General features: G+C 48.3%; 1 protein-coding gene across 1 annotated transcript in view; it reads left to right on the forward strand.

Annotated features, from left to right (window-relative positions):
• LOC119104154 (basement membrane-specific heparan sulfate proteoglycan core protein) overlaps window positions 1–15,407 on the forward strand; it is a 35,242-nt gene that overhangs the window by 1,419 nt on the left and 18,416 nt on the right. The window contains exons 2-4 of the mRNA XM_037227837.1: window positions 5–206; window positions 578–652; window positions 994–1,147. Coding sequence (XP_037083732.1) covers window positions 5–206; window positions 578–652; window positions 994–1,147 — 431 coding nt within the window. The remainder of the gene's footprint in view (window positions 1–4; window positions 207–577; window positions 653–993; window positions 1,148–15,407) is intronic.

Consider the following 15,407-nt stretch of genomic DNA (forward strand, 5'->3'; position numbering starts at 1 on the left):
CCAGCTGGCAGTCGTACGCGGTGCGGCTGTCGTCGGGGCACTCATGGACCGACAGCTCGGGCGCGCCGGCGTCGCGTGACTTCCTGATGACAGTGCTCAGCAACGTGGAGGGCATCGCCATCCGAGCCGGGCCTCAGTCCGCCGGCGGCGTGCTCAACTCCCGCCTGAGGAACGTGGTGCTGGGAACAGCCTCGGCCGTCCCGCTCGTACGTAGCCGTCGCTACTGTCGCGCTCGCCGCTCGTGACTCTGGGATTTTGAAGCACGTGGGCGTTTGCGTGTGCAATGCTATTTCACACATCGGGGATAATATTATGTTGCTATGGTGCTGATGGGCAGCATGACAAGCAGGATTCTTGTCGACTCCTATATTCAAATCCGGAAAGACTTTCAAGGTTGGCAAATTTCCTTTCAGTGCATGATTTATACTAAACTAAAGTAGTTTGCTCAGGTTATTGACAATGCCGTTGAAGTGCAGCGCTGACATCCGTCCATGGCAGTCAACACCAGATGTTGACGGCGCAGAGCAGCGGCTGATAGACGGGACCGGGGACTGACGCTTCTGTTGTCCCTCCATAGGTTCCGAGCCTGATTAAGGTGGACATAGTGGAGAATTGCAGATGCCCAGCTGAATACAAAGGAATCTCATGTCAGGTAAGTCCGGTCAGAGAGCTGCAGCCACCTCCTCAGGCGACGGCTGAAGTACGCACGCTGTTGATGCACATTCCTAGAAGCCAAGGGTGATGAGCGCTAGGTTTGGAGATCACGCCATTTAGAAACATTCCCTGCTGAAAACAGCGACGAGCAGCTGCGCGCGGCATGGTTGGCTCTCCAGATGAACGCAACATTTCAGCAGGCAGCGTTCCTTGAACTGAGATCCGAGCCTAAAACAGCCTGGTGCGTGCGTCCAGTTCACGGCATCGGCGTCACACGGGTCCTTCGGATTTGAACAAAGTTGGCAGTTTCTAACATGATCTGTCCGCCCACGCGTCCAGTCTTGTTCCGATGGCTATTACTTGGACAAGGACCGAAACGCCTGCGTGGACTGCCCGTGCAACGGCAATGCGAGGTCCTGCTCGGTCGACGAGGATGGCGCTGTGCAGTGCCAGTGCAACACTAACTACTCTGGCGCCAACTGCGAGATAGGCGGTGAGTCGGCAACAGGCCGCGCGCTGCGCGAAACTCAAATGAATGACGGCCACGGAAGGGGTCACGACCAGGTGTGGAATCGGACAGCTACTGACCCGACAGGCAGCTGATGCCCTTCCCAGCACCCCTTGTGAGCTCCGGTTGGTCTGGACGTTATATGAGCAACTCCTTTTTTTGGCTGTGGGTCGGATGATTGAAAGATTCCGCTTGCTGTCGAGTGTTCAAGCTCCACGCAGATAGGCTTCCTTCCATCGGCCCCATTGTCTTGCTGCCGTTGAGGTCACAAGCCAAGCCTGTAGCGTCAACTGATCGGTAGTGTTATTATTTCAACGTCCCGACCCGGCAAGTCAGCCAATTTAGTGACTAGCCATTGATCCGCCATGCGGTTTCCAGCAAGAGAAGGGAAATTCCTCAAAAGCTACGCTTTAAAGTTACATAGTGCTTCACAAATAAACTCTTTGATCAGGCATGGTGCTCCTAACGAACGTCAAATTTGAAGGCTGTGAAAACTCTGAAGAACGCCAGTTGAAATGCGACCCTGATAAGAGGCCTTCTCGAGCAAAGTTTTCTTAACTTAATCTATCGACTATTCATGGGGCTGCGCCTAATCTGCTACCCATCCACTGCCTATTCTTCTCACGGGGAGCCATCAAAAATTCCGGGATCGCAGCGTCCAGTGTTCGTATCGGCCGGGATCGCAGCATCCGGTATTCATAACGTCCAGAAAACGTCCAATTCCGTGCCCATTGGGGGCGTTTATAAGGTCCAGGGACGCAACGTCCAGGGTTGCAAAATCCAGAGTCGTAAAGCTCAGTGTTCAAAACGTCCAGTGTCCGTGCCAACCAGGCTAGTTTGGATTCCTGCTGCTAGATAACACTACACAAACATGTTTGAGTCCTGCCGCTATTTCCCTCTTTTGTCAACAGATGGCACAGTCGACCTGGCATTCCACTGATGATCAAGTGATGCTTACAGTCAAATATGGTTACTATAAATTACTTAGACATCTGGCGGCCGTGCCCGGCCTGGGCTCGGCCGCGCCCCCGGGCTTACCGGCGGACTGGGCGCAGTTGCGCCGGGCGGCGGCGCGGCCGGAGGCATGGCGGGCGGCGTGGGCTCGGCGGGGACCGCTGCGCCCGCGGGGTAAGCGGGCTCCCCCGCCCCGCCGCTGCTGCCGGGACCCCAAATGCCGGGGTACACTCGGTTGCTCAGGGGTCCTTCATATTAGTATCGGGTTCTTCATATCGTTTTTTCCACTTGCTTGGAGTACCCCATGCTGTTGCTGGGGCCCCACATAAGGTAACGCCGCGAGGCACTCGACGCTCAGTGACCTGCTCAATAACCTATGGCTCCTTTCCTGTTCATCTTATTTGCTGACCCTTTAGTTGTCCGAGCTATCATCGTTAACCTGCCCAGGCACTCTTGGCCACACAGGGGCGTTAATTCATGTACACTGATCTTCGGTTTTCGTCCCTTTGTCGTCCCTGTCGTCCCTTTGCACGAGGGATCCTGTACTCCGGCTGGACCCTATATGTTAACCCGCAGGGGTGTTCCCGATCGTTCAGGTGTCCCACCATATTGGTGTAAGGTACTTCTCATTTGTTATGAGGACCCTTCACTATTCACTGGAGCCTCTTTGTTGGTCCGCCACGGCGGTTTTGATTGCTCGAGTGTCGTCCTTATTAGTATCGGGTCTTTCCATATTATAGGAGAGCCCACGCCGTTGACGGGGACATAAATCTTAATCATTTTTATTGGGGCTTTATTTCTTACCGACCGATGGCTGAATTTACGGCTATGCCGATTACGCCGATGAATTCGTTCTTGTCATTGTCGAGCATAATTTTGCACGCCGACGACGTCGTGCACTTTATTTCCGCGTTTTATTGTTACGCTTTAATAAATTTTGAAAGATGGTATATTCTGTATTCTCTTGCAACAGACAAAGCAAAAACTCTGTATTAGTCCTCAGCCATCTGCTGATCCCACCGACTACCCCGCTAACCGCATTTAAGCCAGGATTCAAGCTTCGCCTGGTTTTGATGGTATTTAGGAGCTAATTGAAGTGTATGTTGCCATGCTTTCTTCGAAATATTTAGCATTAAAATGACAGGATCCACCATGTTCCGGCGAAAGTGAACAAGCTCCATGCATTTGCATACGAAGCACACCTAGTTTTCTAGGGCTGTGCGCAGTAAGCCAGGCCCCCGTATACAAACGGCATGCATAATAGTATTAAAACTCAGTTTACCGGAATGCGAGGATTTTGGTGGATATAATCCTGAACCCTAGGGAGCTAACAGAGTAGCAGGCCCTCTCCAGTTTTCTAGCATTTTCGCAGTGCACATGTGTGGAGATTCAGTTACCGTGAAGTTTACTGCTTCCGATCACTCCGATGTGGTGTCGTGCTAGTTCTGGCCGGTGCTTTTGACCGAATCGCAAAAAGCGTTTAATAATGATGTATATATATATATATATATATGTATATATATATATGTGTGTGTGTGTGTGTTTTTATGACGACAGACACACGAAGTTCGCAGATCTTGCACAGTGCATGACTGCTGACTGACTCTTCTATTTATCTGGCTCTTCATTTCATTTCGGCACCCTTAACACCTTAAATCAGAGCATAAAACACAAGCATGCAAACCAACAATAAACTTTTCACTGAACAGCACTCACTGCCGTTTTGACTTGGCAACAACAAACAATTCTTTAGCCGTGCAGAAAATATTATTAACACCACAAACTGTGAATAACACAATGAACACAGCAAATCACAATACATGCCAATTACACAATACCCGCGCCATTCATCAGTGTCTTGTTCCTTGTCCAAGTGAGTTATTTGTGATGCTGCTCCAAAGAGACAATTCAGAAGTTGGATTCATTTCTTTTTTGCTTAGAAGTCGTTTGTGGTCATGGATGAGAAATGCATCCAGAATGTTGAGTTTCATTGTTTTGTGTGTAGATGACAGAATTGCAGTGTTTTGTGTAAGCGCTCGGCGCGCGAGAAGAGCATTGCGGTCGGGCTGTACGTGATTCCTTGGTGCCCCCTCCGTGAGGTGCTCTGTGAGACGTCGGAACACAAATGTTGCAGCTATACCTTTGCAGTTTACGGAACCTTGCAGCAGCACCTGGCAGCGGTCCACAGACGGCTGGAAATGAACACGTATCGAAATCTGTACATTGCAACGCTTTATGCGGTCAATGGGTATGCGTGTGAAAGGTGTCCCCTTGCCGGACGTTTCACCAGTGCAATGTTTAGATTGGTAGTCGGGACGAGTTACGGGAAGGCGCAATGGGAAGGCGCAATGGCGTAATCTCTCTTGCTCGTAATGCTGCAACTGCTAAATCCGTTCAGAGAATCAACTGGTCAGCCAACTAAATTGCATCGGAAAAACGTTCCGGTCAGTAGCTGAAGAGCATTACGTCCCATCTGGAGCTCCCAGCGGCTCTTAGTCTATTGATAGCCCCCAGGACCGTGCGGAGACCCTCAGAAGGATGCATCACAACCGGTCCCCTTCTCCATGCGACTGGCCCTCTAACTGAGACATCCAGCAACGGATCGGCGCAGGGGCCCTCGCTAATACAGACTACTGGCAGAGGAAGTCCAATCATTGGTAGCGGGACACTAATTCACCTTATCGGTCACTGGTTGAAATGGTGCAGAGGATCCCTTGTCCGGTTCTGGTGTACCTAGCTGGCAAAGACCTCTCCACAGTCTCATTGTACATGAGAACCCCTTTTGCTATTTCTCATGAATCCGTTCATTGTCAGGAGGATCCAGACCAGCACAATAGGCCCTTCCACATGCGGGGGTCCCATCATCGCCCCTATTCAGCAAATGTGCTCCTGGCCGATCTGGGGCTCATTGCCGACACATGGCCTCCTGCTAGGAGATGTGGTCACTGACCAGCAGTGTGTGTCCTTCATTGTTTCAGGTGTCCCGACTAATGTAGGATGCCCTCCAATTGGCATTTAGATATCTTGGCCTTGTCTGTGGTCGGAAAATAACCCCAGGGCCCCAGAAAAGCACGGAACGGGCTGTTCGATATGGCTGTTCTCAGTCAATTGCTTCAAATAGAGACACAGTCACGCGGGTATCCGATCAGTGCTAGAGCTACTCTTATATTTTAGGGTCTGGCCTTCGGGCTGTGATCCCTTCATGCGGCCTCTCGCCTGCCCTTCGGACCCTTTAATCAGGCTCTTGATCTTCGGCCCCAAGGGACCAAAAAAGGACCTTCGGAACCCATGAGACCCTCGGAGCCTAAGACGGAGGTAGGGGGACGGGGGGAGTTGTGCTTAATTCGGGTCCCCGTGAAAATAAAGCTTTAGGGGCCATTCAAAGTGCCCCTGGAATCTTGCCTCGCCTTAAAATGAATGTTTGAGCTGATCGTAGCGTTCCAGTTTAAAATAGGGGCTCATAAAATAAAGGTATGATGCCCTGCAATCAAGGTCATTGCTGCCTTTTCACCGGAGGCGCCGGACCGGGATTTCAGCGGTGCAAGGCATGACAATTGTGGTGCCACTGTATTGCCTGTTTCTCTACACAGGGTGCCCCTTCCCTGAACGGTGCGATTCAGAATTTTTCCAAAGTGAAAGGCACACCGATTGTAATGGCGCTGGACTTTGGTGACCTTTTAAAGCTATGGTTTTAAGCTTTGCAAATGGCCCGCTTTAATTTAGTACCCCTTGACTATCAAGACGATGTCGCCCTGCAAGAACGGTTTTTTGTACCTCCTTGCCTAAACGTCCCATCTAGGATTTTACCAGGGCGGAAAGCTCGACATAGTTATGCCCCTGGAACTAATGGCTCTTTCAGAATAAAGGGTTATAATCCTTTCCGGTACTCTCTGGAATTGGGTGCTTCTTGAAAATAAAGGCTATTTTGCCTCGAAATGAAGGATTTGGTGCTCCCTCACCGCATGGGCCGACGCAGGGTTTCGTGGAGGCCACGGCACAAACGTCGTGGTGCCCCTGCAATTTGGTATCCCATAAAAATCTAGGTTATGTGTTTCTGAAATGAAGGTATTGTTGCCCCTTTGCGATGAGATTTGGTGCCTCTTCAGGGCGTTCAAACCTCATTGGGCCCAAGGGCGAGGGAAATGACCCCCTGGTCCCTATCCCTCTGAACCCGCCCCTGCTTTGTGGTACCTCAGGAAGTGTGTGCCTCTGGAAGATAAAAGCTAAGATGCCCGGTAATGAAGTTTTTTGGTGCTCCCTAGTGGAATAGGCAGATCGAGAATTTGGCATGTGACCCCTTATCCATAGATATTGAACCCTGTTTAAAACCAAGCCTTTGGGAAATTTGAACTGCCCACTTAAATACCCTGGCTCTTTAAAATAAAGATTATGGTGCTGCAAAATGAAAGTTATGGTGCTCCAAACTGTCCATTTTGGTACCCCCTAGCCCAGGGGGCCAGTCCAGGATTTCGTCAGGGTAGGGGGCACAACATTGCCGTATCCCTGAAATTTGGTGCCCTCAGAAAATGAAGGGTGTGGGCCGGTTATGGTGTTCACGGATTTTAGTGCCTATGGAAAATTAATATTTGTGGTCACTTGTGGCGGCCGTTAAATTTTGACTCCTTTTGAAAATAAAGGTCATGTAGATGCGAAATTAAGATTTTACTACCGCTTCACTATGATATTTTGTTGCCCCCTCACCTCAAGAGACCAGGGGCATAGCCCCACCCCACCCCCACCCCCTACTTCTATGTATCCGCCACCTCATCGCATCACCGCCTCAAAGCGTAGCCCGTTATTTCTTCCTAATTTGTCATTCGGCTCCTCGCGAAAGCCCCATTTATGCCGCTGTGGCGTGGATCTGAAGATATACCGTGTTTTGTTTATGACTGCAAAACCCAATTATATGTTCCGAAAAGTGTTGTTGTACATGCTATGTAGCTGGCGCCTCCTTTGCACGAGACGTGTGTACTGGGCCATGCTGCTTCTAAACAATCCCACGCAGGCTCTAAGCGCATGTTTCCTTCAAATCAACAAGTACCCACAAGCGGTTCATGTGCGCAAGCGAACAGGAACGCACGCTGTGTTGCTACATACGGCCCGCTGCTAGACGCCTGTTTCATAATGCATCGCTCATCCCGTTTCAAGAGCATTTGCAATAAGCACCGTTCAAAGTGCTCCCTGTTGCCATTGCTCCAATCACACGGGGTTCCTACCTCCATTACCAAGGACGTAGCAAAACATTGAAGCGAACTGTGCATATTAAAAGCCATAGTTATCCATAATATCCATAATATCCATAACATGTATATATATATATATATATATATATATATATGTATATCCACCTGCATCGTGGTTGTATTTCCCTTGCCCTTACGCGATGTCTGGTTCACTGACTTCTGACTTACGCGGCTACGGCCATTGGCTGCCTTGGCCGATCAGCTGATCGTTCGTGCTATTTTCATTCGCGCCAGCCTGCCTGTTGTCAAACGCGTAAAGTTGGGCACGTGGATGAAAATGCTGTAATGGAATTCATAATTGGTCGGACGGAGACGTTTCCCGCTTTGAGTTTCTCAAGCGCCGTAGTTGTCTAGCACTAGACCCCAGACAGATAGCGACTTGTCGCGTGGGAGTTGGTTTTCGGGGGCGGGCTAAGTGTGAGATGAAACAAGGAACGAATGAATATGAAAGCAAGCACACATTCTTGCCTCACGTGGTTGCAATTGTCGACAAACTAAGGATCATCTTTTCACGCAACATCATTGCTGATATCCAATGCAGCAATAAGATAATGTGTAAGGCAGCGAGAGTAGGTACTTACAACATGCGTACGACATGACACATGCAGAAGGGATGTCACCATTAACCACATATTTCTAGGCGTTACGTGATATGAATTCACACATTCGCACTCTAATTCTGTTGACACATATCTCCCGTTATATAACTCCGTTCACAACTAGGCAAGATATTACGGAGACTAGAAAAAAAAATGTGAGAAAAAACACAAATGCGCGGTATGCTGCCATCTTAACCGAGACATGCATCAGAGAAAACCCACCTCCGCCTGAAATGGCGGAAAAATCAAATCAAATGACAGAGCCAGCCGCCACCCTACTGCCTACCGGCCACATATCCGCTAAATAGCGACAATAACATGATGCTCTGACATTTGTCTCGATGTTCCTATATGCGATCGGCTGGTTGTCAACAAACGCCTACACTTTTGCATCTCCCGTTTCAAGAGCATTTGTAGCTTGCCCCACACACTGGGCTTGCCGTAAGCGCACGAGTGCTCCTACATCCATTATCAAAGACAGCGGAACTATGAAAGGAGCTGAGCATATTGAAAACTGTTATGATCATATTCGAATTGCATACCCGTATCTTTGTCATATTTCCTTCGGTCTTATGCATTCACTCCAGTTCGTTTTACGCGATAACAGCGATCGGTTGCCTTGGTCGACCATCTCGTCGTTCGCGCCATTTTCATTCGCGCCAATCTGCCTGTCGCCAAGCGCGTGCGAACAGTCCGGCGCGTCAATGAAGATGTTCTAGTTGCTCGGACGGGGAAAGTTTCGCGAGCACCGGAACCTTTCGGCACCAGCCCATGGACAGAGCACAACTTGTTGCGAGAGACTTGGTCTTTTGGGACGGGGTCATCGTGAGGTCACGCTAGGAGCAAGCAAATATGGAAGGAAGCCGTAAGCGTTGTTGTAAGCGTAAGCGCAGGCATTGTTTTTTCCTGTTTTGCCCGCTATGGCTTCAGTTATTAGCAAAATGAAGCATATTGTTTCACGAAAAATCGTTGCCGATACCCAACGCAGCTATAAGGTGACGTTTAACATTCGCCATGATAGGCGGTGATCATGACACGTGTTTTGACACTAAAGCGTGTTCCTAGATTTTCTGGTTTCGGAGCAACGGCAGTTTGTGATGAGCACTCGACGGCGATCTATGGCTGGCTCGGGCGGCGGGCGGCAGGAGAATTGCACTACATAATGTATTCAAAATTGAACAAGACACACGCTAATTTAAGGTTCATGTCATCGCCAGGCTTGTTCTCGTAAACATAAAGTAAAGCTACAAAGTGCGGTTTTCTGTAAAATTCGACCTTTGACCTGTCAATGACATAAAAACTTGTACCAATCGTGAGATCGTGTTCGGAACCATATACTGGTGTCTCGGCAACCTCTATCTTTATAAGCTTGGAAACGCCAGGGGAGGGTCTCATCAACCTCCTCTTCCCCTATCAGTCCGAGTTATGCAAAACGGCGAATCAGGGCGATGGTTAAGACATATAGCGAGCATAGGCGCTTAAGCATACGTACAACGCACATGCAGAAGGGATATTACTGTCAGCCACATATTTCTTGAGCGTAACATTACACGAATCCACACTCTTGCACTCCGCTCTGTGGGCGCCAAGCTCTCCCGTTACGTCACTCAGGTCATAATTCGGCCAGATATTCCGGAGGCTAGACAATCCTTACAAGACACAGAAAATTGCACGATATGTTGTCATTTTCACCGAAAGAGGCATCTAAATAGCTTGCCACCGTCAATCACGAAAACATAAATGATGCATGTGAGCAAATAACGTGGCAGTGTTTTTGAGACATAATAATTTTTGAATGCGCATTGCCCTGCCATGAGCCTGTCGTTAGTGAACAGGGACACGCACCGAAGCTAATTTTCAATAACAAATCCGAATGACTTGACCTACGATGGCCCTTTGTCTTAGCCGATTCTGAGCCACTAGTTGGCACGAAATCTGATGCATGACTTAACCGCATGCCCATTGATTAGCAAAATGCACTTATATATATATATATATATATATATATATATATATATATATAGATATATATATATATATACATAGATAGATAGATAATATTAATAAAATGTGCAAAACGGATTGCTCTTTATACATGTTTGATAAGCATCACAGCCGTCTTAGCAATGAATTTTTCGGATGCTTTTGGATAAACCTGATGACAGCTTTCGCTTCTTCTCGCTGGTCGTTGAAGACGTCACCACAGCTCATGATGCAAAGCTGATATGGATTGTCATGTTGAATGGTCTTGTATTGCTTATGGCTCTCAACTTTTCATTCTTCATTGGGCATTTTCTGGAATGGCAATTTTGGACAAAGCCTATATCGTTGTACGTTTGTAAACAAGCCCCACATTGCTGCATTCTGGGTAGCGATGCCGTGACGTTATCATGGGACTTAGTCATATGGCACCAACGCTATGGCGGTGTGAAAACGCTGTTCTTTGCAGGCTGGTTTAAACACAAATATTTCCGCAAGCAGAATTTTGTTCGACCTAGCACATTCCATGAAACATTTTTAGCTGTGAAATGGCGTTGATTTGCACCAGAGCCATAAAATTGTTGCTGAAATGCGCTTCCAGGCTGCCCCCGAAAGACAGAGGGGGTAACCCATTCACCAGTGATTTATCCCGAAGAACTGTGGCCGGAAGTGCTTAGAAACAGTCTGTGTAAGAGCGTACAACATGCAACAGTAACAACAACATTGGATGGAAATGAGATACGGCGGGCCAGACGGGCTCGCAGCACCCTGGGACGCGCGTTGAGAAGCTGGAATGCGTATTCTGTAGCCTCAGGGAGAGCGTTGTCAGTATGGATGCAGGGTTCGCCTGCCCTTATGGGTGTAGTGAGTGGTTAAAATTTCTGGCAAATTTTGTCATTTCTGCTGGTCAAAATGTTGAAACCCATATTTCAGCTCCGAAATAGTTTAAACGAGATATTTTAGGGCGCTGGGAACATTATTCATCTGCGCACCTGAACAGCGGAATTCCTGGCACCCGCCGTCCTCACATACCCTTACTTTCACATTTCACTTCATATAGATGCTGCAGTGCGAAGATGCGCAATCAGTGCCCATTCGCTTAGCGTTAACATTACATGTGATATTAATTTATTAACATATTAATATTCCTCCTACAAAAATGCATTACATATAGATATTCATATGCGTTTGCCTCGACCAATATGGCGCGTGTGCTGGAACTAAAAAACGTGGTTTAGTAGGATTTGTTTTTGGAATCAGATCCTAGTATTGAGTTATCTTGGGAAGTTTTGAACTGCAAAATTACAAGATCTATTCACATAACTTTAAAATAAAACCGTAGAACAGGGTTGCCATCCAGTTCAATGGCAAAATCTCCGTTTTTATTCACCTGAATAGTATCTACCAACCTTTTCGTATTATCAACCAAAAACCTTCCTGCGGGCTACCAAACTTTGGTTTCACGATGACGTCACGTCTTCGCAGTCTTCTCCAGTAGCCTCGGTTTGTCAACTTGAAATCATCTCGTGGTTAGATAAGACAGTAGTATTAGCCATATGTCTGGGATAAAAAACCAGGAGAATGGAGATATAGTTGGGTTGATAGTTCGGCAACATGCCTTTATCGAAACAGTAGCAGAAGTAAATCAAAATTTCCTTGCCGATGATCCTGCATGATTATTCAGGTTTTTTAAACAGGAAGCCACAGTTGTTACAGGACACCAACATTCAGGGGATTAAACAAAGAGCGATTGCCAGCCATTACCACGATACAATGCCTTCCTAAGAATTAGAATGCGCAAACTTACGTGTACATGCAAACGAATTCAAGCAAATGGGCATCACGCATGACGCTTCATTCAAACATGCAAGCTGGTTGAAGTAAACATCCATCACACATCGTCCATCAATTATACATGCAAACGATTTCAGTTGAACAGGCATTGCACATCACGCGTCAGGCATCACTTACACAAGTAAACGATTTTAAGCTAGCACACATCACACATAAAGGCGCATATCACGTCCGCATAAACGGCCATGCTGAGCCCTGTATGCTAAGATTTGGTCGCCGACTTTTTATCAAAATGGAGTCACTTATTTTCCTGTCTGGGTTGTCCTGTGCTCTGTAGATGGATGTGCTCTGTAGGCATTCTGTGCTCTGTAGACGGATTTGCTCTGTAGTCACCTACAGAGCACAGGACCACCCAGAGAGGAAAATAAATGAATCCGTTATTATAAAAAGTCGGCGACCAGATCTCAACATACACTGCTCATCATTGTCGATTATGCGAACGTGATATGTGCCTTTATGTGTGATGTGTGCTAGCTTAAAATCGTTTATACGAGTAAATGATGCCTGCCGCGTGATGTGCGATTCCTGTTCAATTGAGATCGTTTACATTTATGGTTGATGGGTGATGTGTGAGGTCTGTTTACGTCAACCTGCTTGCATGTTTGAATGAAGCGTGATGCCCATTGGCTTGAATTCGTTTGCATGTGCATGTATGTTCGCGCATTCTAATTGTTAGATAGGCATTGTATCGTGGTAATGGCTGACAATCGCTCTTTGTTTAATCCCCTGAATATTGGTGTCCTGTAAGAACTGTGGCCTGCTGTTTAAAAAAAGCCCTGAAAATCAAGTAGGATCATCGGCAGGCAATTTTGGGTTCACTTCTGTTATTGTTTTGATAAAGGCACATTGCCGAACTATCAACCCAACTATATATCCATTCTCCTGGTTTTTCTCCGAGGAATAAGGCTAATACTACTATTGTCTTATCTCTGTGAATAATGTTCCTCGCTAATGCACTGAACAACTAACCTAACTTATCTCGTGCTTTTTCTTGCATGGGTCTTATAACTACATGCATCTGTTTTTGTTATACCGGTTATACACAAATAATACCGGTTATGCGGACCCGGGCCGCAGAATCGGGATTCCTAATACGATCTCCACCGAGCCCTTCGTGCCGTTCAGGGCCACAAATCAGGCCTTTGGTCGTCTGTCCCCAGAGCCCTTGGGCGAAAAGGGACGAAGCATGGGCCCCTGTACATCTCCCGTGTGCGCTACTTGAGCTGCCTGGGCGGTGAACGTGAGTGACACCTGAGCGACCAGGGCATCCTAGTAGTTTTCCATTTCCCTTAGTGTCCATAGTTTGAAGAACAACAGAGGTCTAGGCAGTTGTAAGGGCTCTTAAATACCAGTGTAACCCTGGCGACCAGGAAGTCCCGACTAAGTGGCCAGAGGGGGTCCACGAGTTTACCAGTGGGGGCTTCTTGGACTGCTAGATGCTGCTACGTTATGGTCAGAATTTTTATTAGGCAACATTTTTTGCTCTTCTCATTCAGTATGGTCATTTTTTGAACTTCACAGTTCCGAAAAGAGCTTCTCCCAAGGGGTTCCTGGACCCCTCGCCCTTCTCTCCCCTCTCCCCCTTCAACAGCTACACACCAATAGAGTTTTCAGCCAAGACTTGAGACCCCATACATTTTTCGATTGGGGCTAGAATACCTTTCCGTCCCATTTCAGATTTTCAGTCGGCTACTACTACTAAACACGATACATTGGTCCGCTCTCTGACGCCGAAGGCCTTCTGACCGAGATGGTTGACCCTGGATCAACGTGTGGCCACTCACCGTTTCAAAATGTCCCAAGAGTCGCGGGTTTAATAAACAGCACAGGGATCCCAGTTCGACGCATTTGGGCCTTAAAGAAAACGGGCAGAGGAACCCTGTCCGGTGCTGGTTCCTGTGCTTGACACGAGGCTCTCCCATTTAGGCGCCCGCCAAAGAGGAGGGGGGGGGGGGGGGCGGCTCCGGTTCGGCACCAGCGAGATCCCGGGATGTCCGACAGGTCCGGATGTCCGGTCCGCGGGGATGTGTACCGCGGCTTACCGAGTGAAACCGAGTCAGGGACCTCGGGCTCTGACGCGAAGATGGCGGCGTGCCCGACTGAGCTGGCAGTGTTTCGACCGCGCACGGGCTGCCCCACGGACAGGCCTCGCGCGCGTGTGGCGAGGCTCGGTTTTCGGGCGAGGGACGGCGCGCGCGTGAGTGCGTTCTTTTTTGGCCGGGCTGCCTCGTCCGCCGGCTCGCTGTGAGCGTGGCTGCCGGCCGGACCGTCGAGCTGGGCAGCCTCTGGGCTGGCCTGTGTGTCCGAGCTCCGCGTCCAACCGATTCCACATTATCATTCCCGCATATAAACAGTGATTGAGCGGAACTATTGTCTGCAAAATTTGGCGGGCGGCAGTTTGTTTGTCGGGACGGGCTGTAGTACCGATTGGGGCTTTACGCCTCACCGGCTGCTTTGGCTATTTCGAGGCGGAACGCCTCTTTTACGTATCTATCAGGCATTAGGTACGTGGGATGCGGTGGTGGTGTGGCTAGGACTCCATCCAAGAATAGAAAAGACCGGAGATGAGCACCGTAACCACTAATCACCATGCCACCATCGCCCCTCTGCGGCGCGAACTGCACCCGTCTCGATAAACTCCAGACTGGTGTTGCTGGAACCCAAATTTTATACGTAGGAGGTTCTGAAGCGTAAAACGAAGAAAGCTTGTCAAGATTGATGAAGTGGATGGCGAATACAAGCTCACGATTCTCCCAATTCATTCAGCTTATCTATCGCAAACCAGCCCAATGACATACGCTCGGCTCCGCTGTTCAGATGGTGAATCAACAGGTCCTTTAAGTGCGACACGTGCGTAGTGTTTTGCGTGACGTTTGGCGGGCAGTCGAATACATTCGCAGTCAACGTTTGCTTTTTTACTTCCTATTCATTTGCAACCAGGAGTTTGGTTCCCTATTCAGTTGCAGGGGTTTCACCCCCCCCCCCCCCCCGCCATAACTTGAATTGCAGCCAGCGGATTTGTGAGAAAGTGAACCAAATTCGGAGAGAAAACCAATTTGTTGGCATATTATTACGGCACTCGTCGTTGTATTTTCGTCGCTCAGCCAACAACTTATTTTGGTAAACCACGCCCGTTTAAAACGTACTTAATCGAAGAAACGAATTGTTTGTAGGTTGGGCCATTGAGCGTGTCTCACGAGGGAGTAGTATCCGGATTCAGCTGATGAGACAGCCCCCACCCCCTCTCTTTAAGAGTAAAAGCATGTATAATTCAGAACAAGTCCCGTTTGCAGGAGTGTGTGAAATAATTGCACTTGAAGGAGGGAGGGGAATCATTTAAATAAAATCACTAACAATATAGGTTAGCGTGCCAAGAGCTGGACATCTATATGCGCGCCTACCTTGAGCAGACATCAAATCAGTCAGCCTTACACATCAGTCATCAGTTCCTTCCAAAAGTGACAAACATGACCAACACATACAGTAAATAACGAAACCAAATACCGCGGAGAATCTTATCCATGGGCTACAATGCCAAACGGCAGGCAACCGACAAATGCTTTCCACGAATGCCGTGCAGCTCTTGACGAATAACCAGCTATTTTTGATGCCACG

Source organism: Pollicipes pollicipes, unplaced genomic scaffold, assembly GCF_011947565.3.
Source record: "Pollicipes pollicipes isolate AB1234 unplaced genomic scaffold, Ppol_2.1 Scaffold_5925;HRSCAF=7027_pilon_pilon_pilon, whole genome shotgun sequence".
NCBI classification, from domain to species: Eukaryota; Metazoa; Arthropoda; class Thecostraca; order Pollicipedomorpha; family Pollicipedidae; genus Pollicipes; species Pollicipes pollicipes.